This window comes from Leptosomus discolor, chromosome 5 (genome assembly GCF_034619465.1).
Source record: "Leptosomus discolor isolate bLepDis1 chromosome 5, bLepDis1.hap2, whole genome shotgun sequence".
Taxonomy (NCBI): Eukaryota; Metazoa; Chordata; class Aves; order Leptosomiformes; family Leptosomidae; genus Leptosomus; species Leptosomus discolor.
Genome location: NC_141395.1, coordinates 10,165,179 through 10,192,887, shown reverse-complemented (window position 1 = coordinate 10,192,887; position 27,709 = coordinate 10,165,179). Strand labels below are relative to the sequence as shown.

The 27,709-nt window shown below is 40.4% G+C and overlaps 1 protein-coding gene across 1 annotated transcript in view; it reads left to right on the top strand.

Moving 5' to 3' along the window:
* Nucleotides 1-2,274: 2,274 nt before the first annotated feature.
* CCDC93 (CCC complex scaffolding subunit CCDC93) overlaps nt 2,275-27,709 on the top strand; it is a 49,452-nt gene continuing 24,017 nt past the window's right edge. The window contains exons 1-11 of the mRNA XM_086465646.1: nt 2,275-2,316; nt 3,458-3,571; nt 5,286-5,380; nt 7,975-8,086; nt 12,156-12,254; nt 13,643-13,699; nt 18,533-18,633; nt 24,019-24,058; nt 25,493-25,585; nt 26,066-26,116; nt 27,177-27,263. Coding sequence (XP_086321772.1) covers nt 2,275-2,316; nt 3,458-3,571; nt 5,286-5,380; nt 7,975-8,086; nt 12,156-12,254; nt 13,643-13,699; nt 18,533-18,633; nt 24,019-24,058; nt 25,493-25,585; nt 26,066-26,116; nt 27,177-27,263 — 891 coding nt within the window. The remainder of the gene's footprint in view (nt 2,317-3,457; nt 3,572-5,285; nt 5,381-7,974; nt 8,087-12,155; nt 12,255-13,642; nt 13,700-18,532; nt 18,634-24,018; nt 24,059-25,492; nt 25,586-26,065; nt 26,117-27,176; nt 27,264-27,709) is intronic.

Below are 27,709 nucleotides of genomic sequence, written 5' to 3'. Positions count from 1 at the left end.
TTAGACAGTACCCCTCTTGGGACTTTTTTTAAACCTAATTGGTATTTAGAAGATTGATTATCCGAATGTCATAGGGGACAACAGCTCTGTCTGGATAACCGGGTGAATTTGCATCACAATCAGGTATTGGGAAGCAATGCCTTTGCAGAGTATTTTATTGAGGTTCGAGTCATCAAAGATGAGTTGTAATGACAGCAGAGATACATTTTTTATTTTCATGCCTTTCCTTTTAATTTCCTAACCATATGCCAGGTATAGGAAAATTCCAGCCTTCGCTGTAAAGGAGGAAAATGTTTCTAGTCCTTGTGGTCACATAGACGTAAAGAAAGTTAAAAGAACCTATTACTTTTCTGTAAGTATATCACTTCAAGCCAGGTTTGTGATTTTGGGCGCCAGCTGCATGAGTTTTAAAATCCCTAGGAGTTAATTAGCCCTGTCTCCCGTCTTTCCTTTATGATGCTTTAAAAAGCCAGAGAAACAGCTAAGTTTTCCAGGGTAGGTTTGATCTTTCCTTGTCTGATACTCATTTACTACTTAAGGCCCTAGTTTACACTACCCTTGGCTTTTTATTTATCCTTTTTCTTTAACGTGTTTCTTTGAAAAAGAATTGTATGACCATAGCACGGCTCAGGAAGCTTTTTTCCAAGTTGATGTTTCTATTCAGTAGTTATCTTACAACCTGCGCTGGCTGCTGCATCTGAAGGTCATATATGTCCCTTCCCAACACTCTTCTGTTTCAACCGTTCTTCTTCCCTGTTTTTTGTTTGTTTGTTTGTTTCAGTCTTCCTCTCCATGACAATCAAATTAGAGCCGTACAGCTCTCTGTGAGGAGAAGGCAGACAAAAAGCAGAAAGCCTGTATTGCTCTGGTGACCATGTTAGCCTCTGGGGCTGCATAACAGTTTTCTGCAACTCCAATTAAGACGTGGCTTGTGGTTACACCAGTACGCAGCCTGAGCCAGTCTGGCATATTTTTGCCTTTATTATTCTTGTTTTGATCACTCTGTCAGGGCAGTAGCCGGTATGAACTGCTCATGTGTGCTCTGCTGCCCTCCAACGGATGGAACCGGTGCTCCAGCATGGCTTTTCTTGTTCCTTCACCTCCCTGAGATGTCTCTAATCACAGCCCAACTCAGAGTTTATCTTTGATAATGCTCTGTGTATGGTGAAGAGCCTGGAAACTGAGCACCTGGGGTAGACTTGAAAGGAGACCAGGTATTTCCGAAGCTGTAGTCAACAAGAAAGGCTACCCTCCCTCCAAGCTGTGGGTGAGTTTACTACCAGGCTGTTATCACCCACTAAATCCTTGGGCATCGGAGTAATTTTATTCACGAGCCCAAAGAGTGGTGGAGCTGGAGCAGGGCATTAGTGACCGAGCGGTGTCTGGGCGCAGCTTTCCAGCCCCTGGCCCTGCCAACGCGCGCCCACCACAGCGCAGGGCCTGCCTGGCGCTGGCAAGCGTGCGATGGGAGGCCAGGCTCCAGCACACCCCGGCCCTGCCCGCAGGCAGACACCCACCCTCCCAACAGGGCTGTGCTTAGGACACAGCCCCGCCAGGCGCCCGCTGCCAGGGGACAGGGGTAGCACCGGGGTAAGGGGGTGTGAAGGGACCTGTGTGCAGGGCAGAAAAGATACAGTTAACCCCCCCTCAGCTGATGGGTCACCCAATGAGACCCAGCTGCTAATGAGGAGTGTCAGCGCCCTGTGGGGCCTGAGAGGCCCTGAGGCACCCCTCAGGTCACAGAGCACTCAGGAACTTGTCCTCCAGGCCGGTGAGAGGCCTCAGGTCCCCTCACAACAGGACAAAAAAAAAAAAAAAAAAAAAAAAAAAGAAAGAGAACGGCGAACGCCACTAAAACGGAGGGGAAGTGCCCAGCAGCAGCGGCTGCGGGCGGGAGGCGACGGGCCGTGAGGGGAGGGCGGCGCGGCCCAGGCGCGGGCACGGGGCACCCGGGGGGCCCCCAGGGGCGCCGCCCGCGGGCACTGGCGGGCGGGGGCGGGACGGCGCTCCGGCGGTTGCGCTCCGTGCAGTCAGTCACATGAGCCGCCGGGGAGCCGCGCAGCCCCCGCCCTCCTTCCCCCGCACCCCTTTGGCCGTGAATGGCACGGCCCGGATGCGCTTGTACGCAAGGAGGGTGCGGGCGAACCATTGAGCGGGGGCGGGGGAACCCGGCAGCCACCGGCTGGGAACATCCCTTCGCCCGGGCGTTGCGGCGGGGGGGAGCGGACGTGACAGGCGGAGCGGCTGGGCGCAGGCTGCCGGAGACGGAGGGCGATGGTCGTCCCCAAGGGACAGGAGTACCAGGCGCCCCAGGAGGTACCGTAGCGGCGTCTCTCCCAGCCCCCCCCCCTACCCCCACCCGGGCAGAGCGGCGTTGGCGAGGCGCGGCCGCCCGCTGCTCCTCCGGCCCCGCTGCACTGGCTTCCCCGGGCTCCCCGCCGGCTCCTTCCCCTCCTCGCCTCCCCGCGGATTGCGGCGCTGACCGGCCCTCGTCGCCGGGAGCCCGGGGGTCACCGCTGTACAGCGGGCTCGGCCCTGCGCCCTCCCCGGCCCGCGGCCCCCTGCGGTGGGTCTGTCGGGACGTGGGGAGCCGGGCCCCTCTCCGCCCCGCGCCGGGGGGAGGCCCTGTGGGGCTGCGGGCAGCGCCGGTGTAGGTCACCTTCTGTGAATCATTACGTTTCCGTGTCCCCTCTGCTTGCGAGGCTTTTCGGGTTTCCGTGGTAGGGAGAGGAGAGGAGGAGGCTGTCGGAAAGATTTTGGGGAAGAGGGAGGTGGGGAGGGTTCGGAGGTGAGTCCCTGCAGCCCCTGAGGGGGAGACCTAAAGCCCTGTTAGCTGTCTGTCTGGCCTAGGTCTGAGATGTTTGGGTGCCTCTAGTAAATCGTGGAGCTGTGGGGTTTCATCCGGTAAGGTGGGGACAAAATACTGCTGTGCTGATGAGGCTTTGGAGCACTGAAACTATCCAGACTGCCCGTGAGATTTTACTTTTTGTTACTGCTGTACTGTGAGTTTGCTTGAAACTGCATGACGCAAAAAGTGGAATCCCACATTAATTTCTCCTCCTTTTTTTTTTGGAAAAAGATTATAGAAGCATTAAATTGCGTAATTAAATGGAGTATGATTTCATGAACCCTGAAATGGAAAGAAATTTGCAAAATGGAGAAGAAATTGTCTTATGGCAGTAGGAGCAATCGGTCTGGCTGGAGGCAAGCAGTGGACCAGGAGTTTGAACAGCAAAAGCAGATTAAAGTATTTAACTGGGTGAAGAAAATGCGATGCTAAATCCATATAGAAATGCATTACTCATTTCTTTAATGTCTTTGAAATTGACAACCGAGTTGCTGATGGAAGTCAAGGTTTTCCCTGATAAGTGGTCTATGTTAAGATAAAGTTTGGGGAATGTTCATTTGAAGAATGAAAGAGAAATAATGAACTAGTGTTGTGTTGTTCATTTGTCAGGTTGAAACAAGAGAAGATGAGGAACAAAACATCAAGTTGATTGAAATTTTGGAACTGTTGGTGGCTGCTGGGTATTTTCGAGCAAGAATCAAGGGGTTATCACCCTTTGACAAGGTGAGATCAGTGCAGTATTTTTAGAAAGCTTTTTTAAGTATATGAGGATTACATATTTTTTGTAAGTTAGTTTAGCAGTTCTAGGTGACTTCAAAAAAAAAAAAAAAAGACACTTGCAACACATGAGGCTTTCCTATGTAAATAATTCTGCAAATGACCCAGTTTCAGGCAGATAGGACCTCTTCAGTCTTGAAAAACAATTTTGTGCGGCAAGGCCTGTTTTAAAGGAGACAATTGGGTGCAAGCTAATTGCTGGTGTGCTTTTTTGTGGGTGTTGCGGCCTAACTTGGAGTCATATATGGGGAATTTTGCCCCTTTCTCAGCTGCAGTTAGAATAGCTAGAAAGACTTGATACTTGGACATAGCATGGTGATTTTAAAAAGAAGTATTCATTAATGAGAAATGAGGAATTATTTGTCTTGAGGGGCTCTGTGTAAGAATGGAGCAGTTAGCCTAGTGAGATTATTTTTGGGCTGTTTTTACGTGTCTTCAGAGTGTCGTGTATGTTAACCTTTCATTGTCCTAGGCAGGAAGTATATGTTACTGACAGTGAGCAAAGTTCAGGTTGAAAAGAGACTTCTGAATTGTTTTAGTGCTGACTCTTTGAGAAATTCCTGAAGAAGGGTTTGAAAACACAGCACTTCAGCAGCCTTGAAATGGACTCTTCTGTTTTCTGCTGTTTCTTTGGTCATAGCACAGCCTTACTTTGCCAATGCAGTTTTAGTTTCTTCAGACTGCTTGACATTACTGACCTTAGCTGCTCGGGAGGCTGTGCACACAGGCACAAAGTAGGTTTCTAAGAGACCGCCTTAGGATGTAATATCGTTGCGTTTATGTGTAGAAATGGATGTATCAGGTTAATACTTGCCTAAATACAATTGCAAAATTACCATTCCATGACAATGCCCAACCTTTACAAAAATGAGCATTCCTATTGGAAATGATCTAGCTGCTAGTATAAAAGAGATACTGGTTAACTGTTTCAGAGGGCAATGTGAGAGGGGTAATGTGTTAGAAAACCTTGTATAGAACACCCTAAGTTGCTGTGTGATGTTGGTAAGTTATTCCACATTTTAATCCCTCTTCCTGTTCTTTGCCTTTGCATCCGTTCAGGTTATCTTGCATATGTTTATGCAAGGTTGTCTTTTTAAATATTTATGTAATCTATGTAAAGATGAAGTGGCTCAGGAGTTTAAATGTGCCTAAGTATATGTAGGAACAGGGCCTGAAATAGAGATTTCTACAGAGCTGGGGATTTTGGTACTGTGCCTAGCACTTGGTGTTGCATATGTCAGCAAGCACAGAATAATAGTAGCGATGGTGTATAAATAAAGGTAAATATATGAATACAGAAATTATGATCCTTGATAAAATTTTGATAAGGGCACTTTTTAAAGATCATGACATTTAACACTGCCCTGTTTTATCTCTTGGGCTTTTTTTAATCTGCGAGCTGTTTCAAAACTAATCTATAAAGCTAAGAGAGGAATTTAGAATGTCATTGACTGCTGGGTTTTTTTCTGTCGTCTTGTATACGTATATTGTATGTAGAAGTTGATGTATGCATCTATATGAATTTCAGTCTATATGAGAATACTGAGGATGGAGAAAATACTAAGCTGTAGTTTCTAAAATAAATAAAGTCTTTAAGATGTATTTGGTTTTACCCCTTCAAATTAAAAGGGAACTAACCATGCTGTTGCTCCTTTGCTAGGTGGTAGGCGGCATGACGTGGTGTATCACTACTTGCAGCGTTGATATCGATGTTGATTTATTGTTTCAGGAAAACTCTACTATTGGTCAAAAAATGTAAGTTGATTAAACGGCAACTGTGGTATTTTTTTTTCTTCTTGGAAAAGAAGCAGCAGGTGGGGGGAGGAAGTTTGCTTGTTTGTAAGAAAGATTTCTAGTCCAAGTTTCCTGCTTTTCGAGACCACCAATTCTCAAAACATTGCACTAGTTTCTGGCTTTCTCAGTCTGTAGTTCCACAAACTTTATAAAACCAGAAAGAAGCTTATTCCAAAAAAGGCAGTGCTGTTCCCCTCTGGGCTGCCATGTTCTTATATCCCTGCTAAGCAGTGAAAGCGTTTATGTGGCTCCACATTGAACTGGATTGGGAACTGATCCAGATTAAAACCTACCAAAAAATAGAAGAAAAATAGTTTTAACATGAATCAGTTCCTGGATTCAGTTCTCTATGCAGCTGCACAGATGCTTGTGCTGGCACAAGGGGATGATGCAGAGGCCAAAACGAAGGGCAGAGGGGGACCACAGTGTTGGAAACTAGAGTGCAACATTAGAAGACTTTGCTTGAGTTTGTTATGTCTGCAGTTCTGCTGTGTGAGTAACCTGTAATTCTCCCGTATTGGTTCTGGGTTGGAGCTGTTGGCATCAGCAAACAGAATTTAAAGCATGACACTGTTGCTGAGGCAGTTACTGCCCCATGCTGAGGAGGAAGAGTTCCTTCCTGATAGTGACCCAATGAGACCATTTTAGTTTGATTTATTTCTTAGGCATGGCATTTGCTCGTAAGCCAGCTAATTCCTGTATTAGGGAGGTTGTAAAAATGGTTTATGCTGAGAAAGGGAATACATTCTAAACTACATTATGTCTTTATGCATTTCTGTAATAAAAGAGCTGTAATTAAAATTTGCAGGAAGTGAGAATAGTCTGTCAAGTTACAGTTCCTTGAAGAGTCGTGTTTGCTTAGTGTAGTTGAAAAGAACATCTTTCTCTGCTGTTTCCTTGAGAGCCGTTTAGCATCGGCAAGGCTATTAACACATTTAAAAATAAAGATTTGGGTTATTGCCGTTAAACTGGGAGATGCTCAAATCATCATAGGTAACTGACTACATAAAGCATTGTTAAGTGTACAGAACTAAGTAGAGACTAGGAATGAAGATGGTGTGGTAGGTTTTATAATTGCCAAGATTTTATAATTGCCATCTTTGTTATCCTTAAGAACAGCAGGATGGGAAACAGTTAAGTTGTTCTGAAAATGCTCTGTTATCTTTCCAGCTGACTGGATGCAAAACTGGCGAAACAAACCCAGGCTCCTCTCCCAAAACAGCAACAATGATTTATTTGTAAATCTTAAGTGTTCAGAGTCACACAAGCATAGCCGGGTTTGATGTCCCTGTAATGTTTATATTAGTGGTGGGTCAGCGCTTCTGTGATGTTGTGAAGATAAGGAAAAGTTGTGTTTTCTCAGTATTATTCTGAAGACATTTTGATGGTGCCCTATTATTTAGTTGCTGGGTTGAAATAAACATGGAAATATACATTAGGAGAGGATCTTGTGTCTATTGGATAAAGAATTTTTTTTTTTTTAATTGCATTTGCTTTGATCATGCTGAGAGGCACTGCTGTTTTCATGTTGTAGAATAATATGTTGTAGTATGGTGCCATAGTGGAAATTGCCTTATAAGGGTTATGTCAAAGTTTTCACTTCTCTTAAGAGGTATAACTTTTCAAGCTCTGTTCCCAGACTTTGGTCTCTGTCTAGTATCTCTTGCTCCCCTTTTGTCCTTCCAGAGTATCAGTTGTCCATTTGGGCAGTACTGAATACCACTGAGGTCAGGACTGGGCCAGTTAATTTTTTTCCTTCATGGAAAAATAGTTTTAGTTTTCCCAGTACAGTGTTCACCCTTAGTGCTGACACCTGCTTTAAAAAATGTGCTTGGTGGCATTGGCAGTAAAAAAATACCTTGCCCTAAAATAAGGGATTTGGTGGAAGCAGGGTGATGTTCTTGTAGATGAATCCTTTATGTTAGGGTAATCCTTTCACTTGACCAGCTCTTACCTGAGCTGTAGAACGAGATGGTTGCCAGCAAATTCAGGTTCACTCACCTCAAAACTGTGAAGTGTACACAGTATTTATTTAGTTTTTAGATGTAGCATATATTTAAACTCATAAAGTTTCAGTAGTGATGTCAAGATAGATTTTTGGGTGTTTGGCTAAACAGATTTTTAAGTCCTTACATTTGATTCTGGACTCTTATTGAGAGCCTATCTTTTACTTATTCTAACTGTCCTTAAAGCTAATGTTTCTTCATGTCTGCATATATTATAATGCACAAAGGTGTTTGTAGATATATCTTACGTGGGCATTTCATCTGACCAGACATGCAGATCTTAAAATTGTGTGTGTATTGCTGTAAATGAAATCACAAGCTAGGAGCCTGCAAGAGGAGTTTAATCATTTCCTCACAGACTAATAATATATGTATATAGTACCATGTAAAAGCTATTTTGTAAATGAAAGTTTTGATTGCTTTTCACAGCTGTATACAACAGAAGCCCCCAGAGGGAACCTTCTAACTGTGTTTGCAAGAATAATTTGTAATTTACGAAAGAAAATTGTAGCATATATACACACGTGTGTTTTTGTTGTTTTATGATAGTGCCTTAACTGAAAAAATTGTGTCAGTATTACCAAAAATGAAGTGCCCTCATCGTTTGGAACCACATCAGATCCAGGGACTGGATTTCATTCATATATTTCCTGTTGTACAGGTAATAATTTTGTGATGTATCAATACTTTGCTGAAAAAGGCCGTAAAACATGCATAAAAATTTCAACAAAGATCTGTGTAATTGTTTGGCTCTTTATTTAACTTTGAAATGGATAATTGCAGAGAAGCAATTGAAATGAATGTTTTTAAAGAGTTGAGTGATGTTATGGACAATAGAATTCTTAAGTATAGTTTGGTCCATGTTTAAGAAAAACACAAAACAAACTCTTTAAATTCTTTGAAATGGAGTCAGAGTCTGCCTTTTGTGGAATGTCTGCTTAAAGAAACTGAAGTTGAAGCTTGTTTTGGAATCTGATAATCTACTTTGCCCGACTAGGAAATAGAGCAAATATCTTACAGTCTGTTTTAGCTTATGGAGTCAGTTATGGAGATAGTAATTCAGTCAAAAGGATATGAATAAGGCAAAAGCCAGTTGGGGTTGTTTCTTTAAGCATAATTCAACCTTCATTCATATCACTTAAAAACTGTATGGGTAGAAAAATAAATTGCTCTGACGTGTGATCCTATTACTGTGTATTTGTTGAGCACCACTAACTGGCCATGTGCGTGCTCATAGTTCTCCATTTTATTAAGGTTTAAGCTAACACGTGATGTATTCCAGTTATGCGTGGTATCTTGAGAATCCTTGGTATGTTGTTATCTTTTTTTCTGTTTTTACTTTCATCTGCACACAGAAATGCATCTTTGATAAATAGGAAAGATGAAGACTGTTAAGCAAGTTTCTTTTTCGTTAGGTATCTCCTGCCTGTAAAAGAATTTAGCAAGTAAGAGTTTAATCTAAATTCCAACTTGTAAGAAGTGGGGAAAACTTCCTATTGTCTCTTTCTTGTTATCTTCTAGTAGGCGGCTCTTTAGGAAAACCGCACTTAACTGCACTCCCCACAAAAGGTTATGTGGTATTATTGTTATACAGCTTGCAAGCTGTGTTGGTGCTGCCGAAGATGGAAAGTTTGTATGTTGTTAATGTGAGTTTTTACTTCTAAACTTGTGTTTTCCTACCAAAAAAAAATAAATAAATCCGAACCTCAGTTAATTTCTTGCCCTGGTCACTTGATGATAATGATCATGATAAGGAATGGTTACATTGATCAACTAAGACTTCTCTCACAGGAAAAATAATTCCTCTCCTAAAGTGAGAACATGAGCTATTATTTCTGCTGTGAAAACTGTGGCACTAGATATTCTCTTCTCTGATCTGCTTTATCCAAAATCCTGATTTGGGATATTTCCTCTGGAAAGGAGAAACATTAATTCTAAGCAGGGAGGAAATCAACTCATAGATTTCTCTGAGCCGTGATTCTCAGTATTAGTAGCTGGCCAGTAGGTGGTATATCTAATCCTTACTTGGTGAAGAAGTCTCTCTTGATGAGCTTAGGTTTTTGTAAGTAGAGGATCTTTTTTTAGAAATTGTGGCTTTCTGTCAGATCCCCGTGAAGTTCTGCCTGTCCAAGATACTGTTGGTTCCTCATTTTGTCCCAGCCAAGATAGACTTGCAAGAAAACTTGTTGGTGTCATCAGTACACTGTGTTCTGAAAAAGACCATGCAGGAGCTGTAATAGGCCGAATACACCATGGCATGTAGGAATTATGTATTTGATAATGACACTTTACTCAATGACCTGTTAAATTCAAGATTTCACTTGCTATCTGTAGATTTCAAATCAGTCCCCAAATAATACAGAAGCTCTTTCCTCCAGTTGGCATTGTGTCCCGATAGCTCTTACACTGTGCAAGTTAGGCTGGTGAACTTGACGGGAGGCATTTAGAGGAGTCCTTCCCTACAGGAAGAAATCAGATTGAATTGGCTCCCTGCCATAGGCTGTAGCAGACCTTAAAAAACCAACCAAACAAAACCCTAAAAAAGATACCAGCGGGCAGAGATGATGCTGTTCTTCCTAGTAAATTCTGCTTGTGTTCACAGAGAAAAGCATGCACACAATCTTGTGTTGAGATGTGCTTTGTAATTAATAGTCTGCATTTTATCTCTCTCGTTGTCATCATCTTCCTCTCGCTTTCCAGGGGTTCATGGTTATAGCACAGAAAACAGTTGCTGGTTCAAACTTGGATCCCAAGGTTGATTTGATCTCTTATGTGACCTCCTGCACAGGCTGTTAACAGCTGACAAGATTTATCTTCTTGAACATTATTTACAATGTACTTCAATCTTTTGTGGCTTTTTATGTGGTCTTATAAATGTCAGAAGAAGACTTTTTTTTTCTTACACGGGCATGTGGTTCTTGAACAATTCATAGGCTTGAAGAGATGCCTCTTTGTGGTGGAGCTGTAGTTTTTGAAAACAGTAAGTGATATGTAGTAGCAAAATTTGATAGAACTGCATATAACCTAGCTGTAATGGGTTCTGCCTGGAGTACAGCCTCACTTCATGAGAGGAGGTTGTGCTCCAGGTAGTGTCTTCTGGCAGAGTATGATGGACTAATGATACAAGACAGGTTCAGTGTTGGGTCCTGACACTGACAGCCCAGAGCATTTTCTGTTCAACTTGAATTCCTTCAAATTCCAGCACAGCTCCAGCCTGTCTCCTCCCACTCCAACTGATAGAGATGAGTGTTGTGAACAGTTCAAGCTTGCTTTGTAGAAGGATGGCCATACCGTAGCCCACAGACTGTATGAAAGCCACCTGGACTACCCATTTGTTTTAAAGTACGCTCCCAAGGGATGCTTTGGAGTAGAGAGGGATGAACCTGTATGCCTGCAAAGTATAATCCCATTTTTGTATATGTGCTGCAAATTCAATGTTTCCTAGAACTGAGTGATTTATAACTTATTCAGTATGGCCTGCTCAGTAGAAGGACAATATCAATAGCTTTTAGAGTACATTAGAGTTTTGGATCTTTTGAATGTAGAATAGGGTGTATGTTGTGCAGGCTGGTGCAGCTGAGCTCTTGGCCTGGTGAGCGTGAGGTGTGCTGGCTGTTCCATGGTACAGCTGAAAACAAAAAGCCAGAAAATTGTCATTCCTTTATTTCGTGGACTACTGCTGTATATTTTTCTATATTATGCTTTATTCTGTGTTTTGATATTGTAATGTTATTAATGGTTAACAACTAATGAATACTATAGGTAATATAAGTGCTTAGCATAGTGAAATGTAATTTGTTAAAACTTATTTTTAGCTTAAGTAGATTTCTTCTGCTAGGAGGTAGGGTTTATGCAACTCAGTTTTTTGGGAGGGCACTTAAGGGGTTTTGGGGGGGATATTTTTGGTTTTTCCCCCTTAAAGATGCAAGCTGAAAGAATAATGTTTAAAGTGGCTCACATCCATTTCTATTCCACAGATGGAATTATTTTCCTTTTTGGAATGATTTTATTGAAGATGTAAATATTTGGATTACAGAAATTCATTTGGCAAAATTCCAATGAACTTTGCTTATGCTTGTGAAGATTTCACATGGTTTTGTTTATAAATCAATGTTGACTAAGAATTCCTAGTAGTTGAAATTTGCAATAGAATTTTCTTTCCATACTTACTATCAGAAATCAATTAGAATGTAAAGGTAATTCAGTATGTGAGACATTACAGTGCAAGCTATATAAAGGGGAGATTACGCAGCAAAATTTTGCAGTACATGATTTACAAATAACACTCAGAAAAGCAGGCTCTGCTCCAAGGAGCTTATAAGGGAAGGCAATTTGATCTTCTTTGGACTATTGGATCCCACTGTAGTATGAACAGTATGGCTCATCGGGGTTTGTATGGTTCAGTATAGTTCAACAGAAGAGTATTTAGGTTTTTATATGTAAAACTTTGATTATAAGAAAAGCCATGTGGTTTCTTAGCTCATGTATTATCTTTTTGCTCTACTGAGCTTTTTAATAGATAGAAGAGCAGCAAACGTGAAGTTTAAAAAATAGCTAGTGCTGAAACGTTTTGTTAGGAGTAGGTCCCTGAGTTACCGTAAATGTTCTTGTTTGTGTGCTTAAAATGTGCTTTTAGCTTTTAACATGTATTAAAAATAATTATGCAGTAGTTAGGTGTTTGCTGCTGTTCTTCTTCCCCTTTCCACTGATAGAATTTTTTTTTTTCCCAGTGGCTGGTGAAACGTGCAATAGAAACAAGGGAAGAAATGGGAGACTATATTCGTTCTTACTCTATATCACAGTTTCAAAAAACTCATAGGCTACCAGAGGTAAGATCAAGCCAGTTCTTGTTTCTGTTATGTCAAATATTCAGGTACAGTCCCAGCTTCACAGCTCTGAAATCAGCACAATATACCGGTGTTACCTTTGCTATCATTTTGTTAATCAGTCCTAGAGGAATCTGTGTACAAATTCAGCTGGGAAAAAAATGAAAACGTTATTATGACACAGAGTTCATAGATAATGGTTTATTAGTTGCCTTAGTTTTTCTGCAATATTTGGTGCTTCTCTGTCAGTCTGGCTTGCCAGGTAGCTCACTTAGGGAGTGGATATCAGGCTCTGTGCAGTGTATCCAGGCTAACCGTGTGACTGGAGCTGCATTGCCTGAAAAGTGTTTGAGAGCACCAGGCGTGCTGTGGAGACGCTGATCTAGCTAAATGAAAATTGATATGCCGTTTATGCTTTTTAACTTGTCTTTTGTTGGAGAGTGCTCAAAGTCAGCTCCTGTCTCCCTATATCCAAACCCCAGCATTTGTTCTTGTAAACCAGATTCCTAAAAAACTTGATTCAAAAACTGAACTTGGGGAAAGCAAGAGAGACAGGTTTGGGTTAAAAGGAAATACATTTGTCTCTGTACAATACAATTGCCAGAGGAGTAAGAGGTGCAGTTTTGTCGAGAAGTGTAGTGGTAAGAGTAATGTTGCACAGTTTGAGACACCTTGATCCCATTCCTTCTCCTTCTGGTAACAGTCAAATGCTGCCCACTTTGAAGCTGTGTGCTTAGAACAGTGTTGTGATCCTCTCTTCTTCCTGTTCTTCAGTAATGCTGTGAAGTTTCCTTGGTGCAGGAGGAGAGCTGGAAAGAGCTTGGATTTGTGCCTATAGTGCAGAGCCATCTGTTCCGTTCATGCATATCCCAAGGCAATTCCCTATGTAAATCTAGAACCCAAATTTCGTCTCTAATTCACTAGCAGCAGTAAAGGGAGATGTCCCTAGTATTGGGAAAGGCAGATGGATTTTATTAGCTTGGGGTGGTTTGGATTTTGTTTCAGGGTGGGGGGTTTTTCATTGTTTTCAATGCTTAGAAACTAAAATAACAGTAGGGGAAACTTCTCTTTTCCATGTTAAGCCCATCCCAACTTCATTTCTTCATAATGTAGTAATGATTGGAGATCCCGGAGGTGAGCTGGGATTGCATTTGTGTCAGGTACTGTATAAGCGGTACTGCTGATCTGGGTACAGTTTTAAAGACCTGCCTGCCTATCTGATGAGAGAAGCAAGTACTTTCTGCGTTGCAGGAAATCACTAACTTTTCACCAAATAATTGGGCAGCTCAGCTAGAAACTATTTGACAACTTTGTTTGCTAAACTCATTACAATGGTTGCGATTTAATCTCCATTCCTGGTATTTTAAATCCCTTCTGTTAATGTTTTGCAGGATGATGAATTTATGCAAAGAAAAGAGAAGGCCATCAAAACTGTTACTGATATCTTTGTAAGTATGTTAGACTTTGATGCTCAAGAAGCAAGTGGGTTTATTAGTGAAATGGTGGTGGTTAATTCTGTTTAATGCAGCCAGTCCTGGGTTTTCTTGTGAGACTGTCCCAATTAAGTTACATGTTGAGCTTCATTCTTAGAACAGGTCTCAACATACCAGATTGAAAACCTTTTAGGTGTGCACCATACGAGTAGATAAATCATATTAGCTGCCTGCACAGAGAGTGCGGAGTTCCACGCTATCAAACAGCAGTCATAAGGTAGCTTACAGGCTATTCAGCCCTCAGCAGACTTAAGTGTTTGTTTGACGCTGTCAACAGTTGGACTGGTTATGTTGAAATTAATCAAATCAAAATGCTGATGATCTCCTCAATTTAAATGTCTGCATTTCAGAACTTATCTTTTTTTACTTCTTGTAAGTAGCAATGAAAGTACACACCCTCCTTTGGAAATGTCATGTGAAATACATAGGCTGTATCAGTGTCTCATACCTAAATTCAGATGCCTAGCTAGCAATTTGAGTTTCTGTCCTTGCTGTCTCTCTAATTTCCCTGTTTGCTTAGGACTGTCGGTTTACCATTTCTGACTCCCAGCAGTTCACTACCTTTTGTTGGGTTTTTTTTTTTTTTTGGACCATCTTGATAAATTCACAGGCCAGCATTTGAGAACGGATGAGAAATCTGGGTATGCTTTGAATGGGACACTTCCAAGGCTCTTCAATAGGTGGTGAAAATCAGTGCTATTTCAGGTAGCTCTAGCCAGGCACCCTGAACTTCTCATCCATGGTTAGAGGTGTCAAGTGTCAGTGTAACAAGCTATACGATAGCTTGCATAATGGACCAGACAAGTCATCTTACTCTTTTGTCATGTTTTGGAGGCAGCTGTATTTCCATGTTAACCACCAGAGTGCCGCTGAGCCTAATATATGTGCTTGAGCCACAGTGTGTGTTTATAGAAAAACATTGCTGTGAAAGTCTCCAGGTGATGACCAGTGCAAATCCTTTGTTAACCTATTTGAATAGTTACTCTTGCTTTGAAAATTTCAGTTGCAGTTTCGAACTGTTGTTCCCCATGGCTTGGTTGATTTTTTTTTTTTTTAATTTTTTTTGTTGTTGTTGTTATTAGCAGACTTACAATGAGTCTTTCACTCCAACCACCAATACTTGTCTTTCCAGTGAGATCTGTTTTCCATTCTACAAGTTAGCTCCCCTTGAAAACGGCTATTATTGTTTTGTTTGAGCTCCTGTATAACCCTTTAAATTAAGAGAGTGTGCAAACCCATGTAAGAAAGCAGATTCCAAATGTGCGTTGTATCGAGCAGCACTTGAAATTCATTGAGCTTCTCCTTATTTTTGATTTTTCAGAATGATTGTCCTGATTTTTCAACTGTTTCAAGTGTCTCCATTTTCTACCTGCATGGTCTCTAAATAGCACTAAAGATTCTGTATCCAAGTGGCTGATACCAACCTTGTCACTGAAGAGACAGAAACAAAGTAATCACAATGCTGGTATGAGACACCAGTGCCTAGAATTTTAGTGTCACTTAAAAATATACAGAAGATATTTGATTAACAGTGATGAAGGGATCCCTTTTGGTTGCTGAGGAACAGAGGTGGTTTCAAGGTTTATTTTATGTTCTAATAATTTGGCTTTTTAAGTTTATTCGGTTTCATTAATGCATTTATTCAGAACAACTTGTCTGCAAAGAAGGAATGCAATCTATTTTCAGCGTGCAGTTACCTACTAAATGTCAGGTCCATTCAAGTGGCTTGTCCTAAGTCCTGTGGTGCTTGGTTGGGTTTCCTTTACGCATCTGCCTTCATGTTTTCCACAATTCCCTTTTAGGGCTTGGTGAGAATGACATGGCAAAGATGAAGCTGGTACGTGTGTGCCAGATCAGGTGTTTCTTTGCTGGCTGAAGACAGTGAATGGGTTTTCACTTGCCCCAGTATATTAAGGCTGTTACTTATTCATAGGTCATGGTCCTGGAACTAGATATGCATGTGTCTATTTCTGCAGCTAAGGGAATAGTTCCATATTCAGGGTCCAAGAATGAAACAGATAATGGAAAGCAAGAAAAACAAGGTACGGTTTAAAAAGTGTGGTAGTCTTTTGAACCATTCAGGTAGCCTGTCTGAATACTTCTGAACAGCTCTCCTGCCTTTGAGTGTGCTGGCTGCTCTCTCCAGTTTGGTTCTATCTTCAGGGTTGATAAAGGTGTATTCTTCAAGGTTGATAAAGGTGTATTCTTCAGGGTTGATAAAGGTGTATTCTTCAGGGTTGATAAAGGTGTATTCTGTCTTCCCTGGATCACCGATCTCTAGTTTTCAGGTGCATCTTCATGGTGAAGTTTTGACGTTAGTTCATAACTGCTCAGGGTACCATTACACAAACACCTCTTCCTTGAATATATGAGCTCTGTCAGGATTATATCTTCTACAGCTGGCACCTGATCTGGCAACAGAATATTAGTTCATGAGATTTCTTAAGGCATCAAGGCAGGAGTGCAGCCTAGAAGAACACACAGAGTGAATTTTTAGGGCAGAAGGTGCGCAAGCATTCCTATCTGTCCCAGGAACTGGAAGAAGGAGGAGGTGGCTATTCGATGAAGGCTCTTTTACAGGTCACCTTTAAAACATTATGCATTGGAATTGGAAGAGAAATCCACTTTCCTAAAAGAGGACCAGCAAGTGTGAAAGATTAGTCTGTTGTCTGAATTCATTATTTTAACTCCGGTCTAAGGACCTACCCTTCTCTTCTCAAGGGGACAATACAGTGAGATTTACGGTCACGATCAGGCCTAAAGGTTAGAAAAGGGAATATAAAATATCAGCAATTGGTTATTATGCTGCTGAAAAGTGACTGTCTAGTGAACTGAGATTATCTTGGCGGTGGTTTTGTTCAACTACTCAATTATCTGATGCCAAGACTAATGTTTATGGTATGATGTTTGCACTTTATATAGCATAGGTATAATATGGAATGCCATCCTAAAAGCTGTAATTACTTTTCTGACTTACATGGCTTTTCTCTAGGTGTGAAAGTACATTTTGTGGGAGATTCTTGATCATGAAAAGCTTTCTGATGTGACAGTCAAAAATGTAGCAAGATTTAATAGCTGGAAACAAAGGTGACAGAAATTGAGGTTAGAAATGAAGTAAAAATTGCAAGGGGTAACCGACAAATTCAGGAGAAACATGCCAAGGAATACTGTCTGTTTTCACTTGTTTGAAATGTCTACTTTGGGATTACTTGTCTTTGAAAAACATTGAAAGCTGTTTTGGCAGTGTTATGGTGCAGGAATTGCTTGTTGAAAATACTACTTCGTGTGGGACAAAAAGTCAGATCAACCAAAAAATAATTCTCCTTTTTTATTTTCTTTTAGAATCTTTGCAACTTTTTGCATGGGGTCTTTTGTCCCATGTGAATAGTGTTTTCTGAAATTTAATGTGTATGTGGAAAGCCCAAGCTTTGATTTCAACTTTTGTTTTTGTAATGTGTTTGTTCTAAGTGTTCTGAGCCTGGCCCTCAAAGGATTTAAAATACATGAATGTGAAACAGACCAGGAGAGAGGGGTGTGTTCCTTTTTGATGCTGGTTATTTGGTGGTGGTGATAAGGTTTTCTCTTCTGTGATGAGAGCTGGAATTTCATTTCAGAACAGGAAGAGAAAATTTCATCTCATTGATTGAAGGGGACACTTTTTAAAAAAATACCAATTGGAGTAAAAAGAAAAAGTCTTTTGAGACCACAGGTTCTTGATTAGTTTTTTTCAGTATCCTTGCTAGCAAGATAGCGCTAAATACCAGACTTCAGTTAACTTCAAAGTCTTTATTGCAGCAGCAGAAATGTTGCGTTGCAGACTCATTGCACCCTAATCTTTCACCAAACCAACAGCAAAAATAATTGCAGTCAAAGTAAATGTTGTCTTGGTTCTGATTTCTAATTTGGGGAAAGCTGAGGATCTCGTGATTATTTTTTGTTTGGTTTGTTTTTTTGCTTTGTTTTCTTCATGCTTGAGATAGAATAATTTTTCTAATATTGTTGTATAGACTTTTATAATGATATAGTTGATCTATATGGAAGGAGGAAGATAAAAGGTACTTTAATATGTGCCGTATTTACAGTGCTATAAAAGTTGTGTTTGTGTTAACAGTCAGGACAGTGGCTCTGTGCTTTTGTTTCCTTTGTTGTTTTTTTTTTAATTTGGAAGTAGCTCTGTCGCCACAAAATATGAATCCCTGTTTTATTTGATGGGCTGTTGTCCAGCTATAGGATCACATTGGGATAGCATGGGATTGAATGATTTTTTTAGTATCAAACTTCTTAAGATATTTCTGTTCCTTAAATTGCGATAAAATCTGCTTTAATTCCATTGTAACCTGTGATCATTGAGAGGATAATAATTACATTTAATTGTCTAGTAAGAGATTAAAAACAGAATTAACTCACAAAGGAGGTAACACTTCTAGGCACTGGCATTATCAGCTAAATCATGGGCCTTTTTTTTTTTTTTAATGGATGTTGCTTGTGTTATTTTTGACTCTTCTTTCAAATGCGGTGGAGGAGGTGGTTGAAGAAACCGTGTTTGTTGTTAAACATTTATAAAGAATTTTTAAAGTCTGGAAAGACAGGTCCTTTAGCAAATTGTGTAGAAGTAAATTTGGTAAGATTTTTATCATGTAATTCCAAAAAGAGAAAGTGAAGGATGTTTATTTGTGTGAGTATATTGAGTTGGAAAGCAAAGAGTGGTATACAGCACTCTGGATAACAATTCATCATTCACTTCAGAAAAGCCTTTTACAAGCTCTGAATTCATTCACTGTCTTACAGGAGGTTTACAAACCCCAGAGAAAATATAAACGTCAGAAGGGAGCTGAAGAACTGCTAGATGAGGAATCAAAGGTTCATGCTACGCTTCTGGAATATGGCAGGTGAAAGGCTTCATTTAATTGTCTGTGGGGTTTGTATTGTGTGTATTTAGAAGCATTCTCTTTAAAATTTGGATTGTGGGGGATTTTTTCCTTCTACTTGAGAATCAAACTGGTTTGGATTTACTCCTGTCTGGTTTCAGATTTTGTTTGCTTACCCTGTAAATTCTCTGGGGACTGCAGAGTCCTCGTGTGTGGAAAAATGTTTTGTACAATGGGAGCCCAAGTTCTGACTTTATGTTGCTAGTAGGGTATGTTTATTTAACACATTTGTTCTTTGCTGCTTAAAAATGGCTCCAATTCACGATGCTTCTAGGTAGTGTCTGTCAGTCAATATTGCCTCTTTGCAAGCAGTCCCCAGAAAGTGCGGGGAAAGGAGCTGAAGCTGTTACTGCTTCATTTTGTAGTTCTGATGTGGTTGCTCATCAGGAGGCTGAATCATGGTTTAGTGCTTTGTCTTCTTACTTTCTGCAGACTTCCGTATAGAGACAAAGTTACCGAGGTTTGCACTTACCAGTTACCTTTGAAAGTCCCTCTGTTTTACCGAGAGCTCTCCAAACATGGAAAAATAATGTTACAGAGTTTTTTTTTCTAGTTTCTATTTCCAGTTTTCTTTTCACAGTTTAGTGATATGGACAGCTTGCCTGCTGTCTGAGCTCTTAATCAGTGCAAATGACACTTGAATTTGGTTTTGGGTCTTTTGTGGCTGCTTCTCCCGCAAAGTCATATTTTTTTTTTTATATTTTCTTTTTGGTCTCACTGTTTTGAGTACCTTCCTTTTACCCTTTTTCTGCATGTCTCTTGACACACTGTTGAAATCAGTGCGTGTCCTTGTTGCAGATTCCTTATAATCTTCCCCTTTTATGGTGGTATTTTGGGAGGCCAGTGTGGACAAATTAACATCTTTCAGTTTATTTCCCATTTAAGTTTCCCATTTATTTCCCATTAAGAGCGAAATCCTCTAATGGAATTAAACTATTGGTAGACCTCTGAGTGTCCCGTTACTCAGCAGAGGTCTTCTAACCTAGTGTGGTGGGTTGACCCTGGCCAAAATGCTATCGCTCCCCCTCCTTAACTGGACAGGAGAGAGGAGAGGAAAAAAAAAATAACAGGCTTGTGGGGTTGAGATAAGGACAGGGAGATCACTCAGCATTTACCATCACGGGCAAAACAGACTCAACTGAGGGGAAATGTAATTTATTACCAATTAACTCAGAGAGGAGTAATGAGAAATAAAACGAAATCTTAAAACACCTTCCCCCCCCCCCCCCCCCCTCTCCTTCCTTTCCCAGGCATAACTTTGATCCCGATTTTCCTCCCTCCTCCCCTCCGGTGGCACAGGGGGAAAACAGGGAATGGGGGTTAGGGTCAGTTCATCACACTGTTGTTTGCTGCTGCTTCTTCCTTCTCAGAGGGAGGACTCCTCACACGTTTCCCCTGCTCCAATATGGGGTCCCCCTCATGGGAGAAAGTCCTCCATGACTTCTCCAACGTGCGTCTTCCCACGGGTTCAGTCCTTCATGAACTGCTCCAGCGTGGGTCTCCTTCATGGTGTGCAGTCCCACAGGAACCGCCTGCTCCAGCATGAGCCCCCTTCACGGGGTCACCAGCAGCAAACCTGCTCCAGCATGGGCTTCTCTCTCTCCCCGGGCCACAGGTCCTGCCAGGAGCCTGCTCCGGTGCAGGCTTCCCACGGGGTCACAGCTTCCTTCAGGCATCCACCTACTCCGGCGTGGGGGCCCTCCACGGGGTGTAGGCAGTCATCTGCTCCACCGCCCATGGGCTGCAGGGGGACAGCCTGCCTCACCGTGGTCTTCACCACAGGCCGCAGGGGAATCGCTGCTCCGGCGCCTGGAGCATCTCCTCCCCCTCCTTCTTCACTGACCTTGGTGTCTGCGGGATGTTTCTCTCACATATTCTCACTCCTCTCTCACTCGCTGCAATTACTGATGCACAACAACTTTTTCACTCTCTTAAATACGTTATCACAGAGGCGAAAAACGCTGTCGCTGATGGGCTCGGCCTTGGCCAGCGGCGGGTCCGTCTTAAAGCCAGCTGGCATTGGCTGCATCTGACATAGGGAAAACTTCTAGCAGCTGCGTACAGAAGCCACCCCTGTAACCTCCCCGCTGCCAAAACCTTGCCACGCAGACCTGTTACACCTAGCATAAGCTTTATATAGAAATGGTTAACTGTAGAACTTTTCCCTTCCTTCCACCACCAGTGGAGTTCAGTGCAGTTATCTGAAGTATAGCAAGCTGATTTAAAAGCTTGAGATGACTAACTGCTCTAATGAGCTTAATCTGTTCAAAACACCAAGAGCTACAAGGAAATACAGTGCCTCTTCTATATATTAATATATATGTTTGTATATGTTAAACAGCTAATTTTGTTAACACAGCATTCACAAATTCTGTGGTCTGTCATCTTGAATGGGTCTTACTATTTTTTTAATGCTAGCAAGGAGTTAGGCTTGATCTACCTCATCCATTTTGGAGTCCAATTCCTCCCTCCCCAATGAAAATTATTCTGTATTTGGCATGTGGATTTCTTCTCTGGCTCTTCAGCGGAAGACATGCATGCTGAAATCTTTAGATTTAGATCAGGTCATTGATACTTCATCAGTACTCCCAACAGGAATCTAAAGAGCTGGTTGGGAAAAACAAAGCCCTGATGTACTCCTGTTCTGTTTATTTATAGTTTCATGTACAGTTTCAGTGTCATTACTGCATATTGGTGTTAACAGACGTCTCCTAATAAACAAAAGGAGTATAAAATAGTTTATGCAGTTTAAGGGATTTTTTGTGTATGATTTTTCTAGAGTAATTTTAGGGTTTTTTTTTTAAAAAAAAGGCAAAACTTGAAATCACTGTACAGCTTGAAAATTGAAATAAATAGAAGGTGTTTTTTATAAATCCTCACAAATTTTTAGCTTTAGGTACTGTGGAACAGTTAAGACCTAAGTAAAGCTTGTTTCTGCTGGAAAACAGATAGATCTTTGATATAAAAAACAATGAAAGTGGATGGTGGAGAAAGTTTAAGTACAGAAAAAGGAAATACTAATAGAAAAGTAGGAGACATTGGAGATACAAGGGAACTGCTCTTCTATTGTATAGTGTGCATCAGTATGTAGATATGAGGAGTGGTCTGGGATTAATAAGAGGGATGACCAAGAATTTGTGAGCTTTTGGGAAGGAAAATAACTCTTCAAGACAGTATTTGTTGAAGTGATCTTGATGGTATTGCAGAGCCCTAGCAGAAGAACAACAGGAGAAGAGGTGTTCAAGGGCATTTATTTAAACTGGTGATATGAAGGAAGGACAGTAGTTACTAAAAGACAAATACAGTTAATTATTTAGCTATTTGATATGAAGAGCTTAACATGAATTGGATGAAGTGGGAGAAAATTAGGATAGTAGCAGGATTTGAATGTATTCTGGTAATGATTTGTTAATGAATTCTCAAAGCATAAAACTCTTACCAGAAAACTATTTTTGATATCGTGCAAAAATGAAGAACATCAGAGAAAATGATGTTAGTGAGACAGACAAATACCTGCTTCATGTGTTTTGGTAGAGAAGGAAACCCTTAAGGCAGGTGATACTATGTCTACTGTGAGCCTAGGTATAAACTAACAAGAGTTCAAGAACTCCAAGATACATACAGAAATCTGTGGGAGCAGTAGGGATTACTGCCCACTCTTCAGCACTGTTAGGGGAACTAGAACACTGCTGAAAAAGGCGAATAGTAAATTTTTTGTAGATTTAGGGGTACTGTTGAATATTTTTAGGATTCAAATAGATAAAGTGAACCTTTCATTCTTTTACTGCATGTAGATGGCAGTGATAGAAAATCATGAGTAGAGGATTTTTTGTTCTCCTAAATGCCCCTTGTTTATCATAAAAATGGCTCTTTTCAGAGCACACTAATCATGGAAGTTAATTTTCTCAGTCCAGCAAGTACTATAGGGTCTTGCAATGTCCCAACACCAAATGCAGCATTATTCAGATACAGCCAGTGATAGTGCCATATTCTAAGTTGGTTTTTGATCCTGTGGCCTCCAGCTTAGAGTTTATCACAGATGAGCTTGAATGGTGGCTAGAGTGGCTTGAGTGTGGAGAGATGTCGGCGAGCATCTTTCCACCCGGTTGCATAGTCTGTTTTAGCTAAGGGCTTTCGTTGCCCCATCTCTGCATGTTATCAGTCTTGAGCAAAGTACAAAGTCAGTTGCTGTAACAGATATGGAATGTTAAGCCGGGTTCCCTGTTGATATAACTGATGGTTAAGTTTTTTGTTCTTGCTGTTCTGGTGCAGTTCATTTCTTGGATGCAGTTATCTGTGTGAACATAAAATCGTGCTCCAACAAAAAGCGAGAACAGGTACACACTGATGGTGATACTACTCACCAGTGCTTCTGTGCTAATACAGCTCTATGCATAGTCTGTGAGAGGGTGGTGCTCTGCCACGTTCCTTACACCGCTACGTGGTAAAATGCAGGAGAACTTAATGTTGAGGAACTCTTGACAACTTGGGAGTTACGCTGTAGTAAAATATGACTGAATTTACCCATTGAGTATAAGTATTGGATAAATGGAGAACTGGTGACAATTGATACTGCTGTTGAGAATCACTTTTAACTTTTAGCCATAAAAGGATTATAAATAGTCCTGCTTCTGTGGGAGTTAAGGAATTAAGCAGTTGTAGCTGTAAGTTAGTCCATCAGGAGCATCTCTTCTTTTCATATCTGTGTACGTGCTGGGTTGAGTGCTTCGTTACACTGAAGATGATTCCTTGGTTGTATTTAAAATTTCTTTCTACCTGTTTTTTTCTTTAAGATAGTATTTCCAAAATAACAACATAACTCAAATGTCAATTTTTCTTCTCCCTCAAAAAAAACAGATGAAAAAAGTTTATTTGCGTATAATTGTAAAGTTTTGAATGCCATACTTCAGAAGGAAATTGCAGATTCATCAAAGCACACAAGCATGAACGGATTTTTTGGAGTAGAGATTGCACTGATGATTTCCTGAGGCCTTTCCAGAATTCAGTAATATACAGCTAATAGCCCAGGGTTAACTTCCAAATGGAAGGAGAACATTGCTTTTTCCTTTCATGAGCTTTACATGACAATATTTTGTGAACAGTCTGGATTTGCAAATCATGATGGAAGGAGTAGATGGAGCTGAAATTGTTCTGTAAACTGAAGAAGCAGGTACTGCAGCATATTTATCTGAAGCATTCCAAAACTAACCTGAACCTGGCTGTTGGTTTTGTTAAACCATTCACTTTTTAGTGCATTTCTTATGTTGAAAACTGGTAGAAACTTAATGTATTTGTGAAAATTGTAAACAACAATGTATTTCTTTAATGTTACTGTTGTTCTTTTAGGAGATACGGATTTAGCAGACAAGCTGGAAAAACAGAACAGGTAAAAAATATACTGATTTTTAATACTCAGATTGTGGGAAGAATTGCATTGTTTTCATTGAAGTGACAGTTACTGTAAGATCTTAAAGGAATACAACAGAATAAACAACTGTTACTTCTGTTATTGCTGTCTCTTAAAATGGCTAACTGGAGCTAAAAATCTGCATGCCATGAAAGATGCAGTTGATTACTGTCTCCTTTTTTAAAGGGTTTCCTTTATCTGTACTCAAACACCACATTTTGCAAACATTTTTCGCTTAGAAGAAATGGGGTTTGGGTGTTTGGTTTGGTTTTTAAAGTGAGGACATATCCTGTCTGTTTAATGACTGTCTTTTAACTAAGTGTTCCATGATGTAATCATTAAAGAGTTTTTGGTTCGGTTTGTTTTTGGTTTTTTGTTAAAGAACATTCAACTTGGTAAGAAATTTTGTAGGGATTTATTACATAACAAGTTATTTAATGTGATAGAAACATGATACCATGTCATAAATAAATCATAGTGCCTCTTGAAAAGTAGCATCCTTGCTGTGCTTTTGATGATTGTGAAATCGTAAAATGTCCTTGTCAGAGTATTTGCAGTTTTATTATTTCAGTGCAGATATTGCTTTGGCTACAAGCTTTTATTAGAGGCAGAGATAATGAAGAAATGCATTAAGCATGTCATGGACCCAGCAATATATTAAGTATATGAAGGTTGCCCGTCTTCGTTATCTCATTATCGCTCATACAAATGTAGCATTCAAATTTTATAAATGGAGATGTTTCCCAATCTAGGCATACCTCTTTCTCCCTCAAAGTAACTGCCAGACTGCAGTCATGTTTATAGAGTTCATCTTGTTTCTTTGAAAATATTACTGGCTCTGAAATACTGCCTATTAGACGGACCTCATGTTTGTTGTGTGGATTGAGCCTCCAGTAGGGCAGAAGTGGAAGATTAAACAAGTTAGTGGTGCAGTAGAGTCACCTAGAAATCGAGTCTTTCTGTCACCAGTTCTCATTGGTGGTACAAATTCTTCTGAATGAACTAGGCAATTTTACACTTTTTTATGTTGCATGTTTGTTACCCCAATATTAATTTATAAAAAAATGATTATTTATGTAACAAAATTTTCAGCTTTCTACTATAGAGCAGACATCATATTCTGGGGTAGCTCGTTGTCTTGTGAGGTTGGTAGTTATCAGAAGGCTGTGGAATAAGGGAATCTTTGCCCCAGATGTGTCCATAGGAAGCCACTGCCTTGAACAGTTGAAGTACTTGTGAAATCAGTGAGGGTTACGTTTCAGTTGGCATGAACTGGAGTGTGAGGTTGTTCCAGTAGCTGAAATGTTTTCATAACAACAGAGCAGCTATGTTCCAATTTTATCCTTGCTGTATTTCTTAATAGTTTAGAATACTGGAACTAGATAGAATATTTTCTTATTTTTTCTTTAAAAGGCTGAAGATAAAAAAGTGGCGCTACCTCCAGGGCTTGCAGCAGCAGGAAAAGCTGAGCCTTGTGATGAAGATGACCTTCAGGCTGCTGAAGAGGTGTGCCACATACATAGTAGGCAGGGATGTTACTGACTTGGGGGGAGGGCAGCAGTTATCACTGCCCAGTCATTCTCTGCGAGAAGGAAAATTTACCTGCTTAGCTGAAGTGCAAGTTGCTTCCCACAGGAGAATATAGAACCTGAAATTGATGCACAAAATTAAATGCTCGTTCGTGTTTAATACCGAAAAATTCAACTTTCATTTTGGAATCCAAACATTTTTAAAAGGTCAGTTTTTGGTTGATAGTGGGAGCTGAATACTCTGAGTGAACCTGTACTGCTATAAGGAATTTTCCTTGAATTTGGTAACTTTAGCAACCCTTTCTTTAATTTTTATAGAGTTACTGTCCCACTACATGCATTAAAATGCACATGTTATAGGATACTAATTATATACATGTGTCCCTGTCATTAGGCAGAAGTAAGTTAAATAATGAAAGATAATTTGTTATGTGTAATTCCTCATATTTTGCCCTAGCTTCGCATTAAAACTCTGATGACTGGAATGGCTGCAATGGCAACAGAAGAGGTAAGCAGCATTTAAAACCGATACAGCTTTGTTTAAATTCTGGTTGATTATGGCAATTATTCCTAAAATCAGGTTAATGGTGAGTCTGAAGCCTTGGAATGACTGCGTTTAAATTTTTGTGAAGGGAGTGCAAGAAAAGATGTCTGGGTTAGGAAGACAGTAATTTTTATGAGACTGATGACTTAATCGTTTGTCTTGAAATGATAAAAGTATTATAAATAAATGCCTCTTTCATATGGTTTCTGCAAGGGGAGTTTCAGGGGAAAGACATCACGGTGCAGCTACCCAAGATGCAGTATGATCTTATTTTATTCATCTTGCAAAGATATCCAGAGGAGTAATCATTTTACTGGGGAGAGTGGAGGAAAATTGTATGTGTTTCAAGGTGTTTTTCAAAGCACTGATAAATATTTATAAACACCATTAGTCTAAGACACTGAAAGCACTGGGATATGTATCTTGTTTTCTTAATTGGTTGTAGTTAACGATATAACAGAACTTGTAGGCTGTTGTAATTTTGAAAATTCTTACATTTTGATTTCTGGGTGAGAGGACTGGGAAGGAAGTCAGTTGTTAAACATTGTTTCTGCTTATGTCGAAGTCACCGAAGAAAAGGTAGTAATTGGTCTAGTCTCAGAGTTGATTGACATGCTTTCTACTAAATCCACTGTAGAATTCAGTTCTACTTGGAGACTGTTTTAGTGCATGCTTCCAATTTGAAAGGTGCATTCTTTCACACATCTGCATTGTTACAGTTTGGCTGAAAATGTGGTCTAATAGAGAGTTTTATTACTGAACATGCAAGATTCAGTATACAGAATACACTTAGAAGTAAGTTTTTGAAAATCTGAATTCAAGTTTGCTAAAGGGTTGTGAGAAATTTCCATCAGTGAAGTTTTTTTGGGGTGGAATGATTCTTGGTCTTTTTTTTTATGATTAGAGATTTTTATCCAATGTAAAGGTTTTGTACATTTCTGTTAGAATTCGAGCTTGGGGAAATTGCCATGTAAAAAGCACAGGCAGTTCCAAAACTCCAAACATTTTCTTGTCACAATTGCAGGGCAAATTGACAGCAAGCACAGTTGGCCAGATTGTTGGACTCCAGTCAGATGAGATCAAGCAAATAGTGTCAGAGTACGCTGAAAAGGTAAGTGTGTTACCTGGCTGTGGTTGATAGCTTGTTAATGTAGGCCTTAAGCTTGCAGCTTAGCTGCCATGATTCTCTTGATGGAAGAACACTGTTTCATAGATGCTGTGGGTAGCAGCACAGTCAGGGTTCAGGAAAGTATTTTAATGAGATTTAAACATGCACAAGCTTTTGGTGTGACAGTACATACTCCTGAATTGCATTCCCGAGTAGCTTGAGTTTAAGCACCTGCTTAAACGTTTTTGTGAATAAAGAAGGACCTGAGTTGATATCTGTTCAAACTAGAGGCCTAAACTCTTAATGCATTTTAAAATGTTCAGTGTTAAGCACAGAAATACAGTTCTGTGGGCCTGCTCAGAGAAAAATATAGGCCTCCTCCGCTCATATTTTCAGACACTGGGATCTTGCTTGCACTGAGCTCCAATTCTCAGTCGTGCCCTGGATCT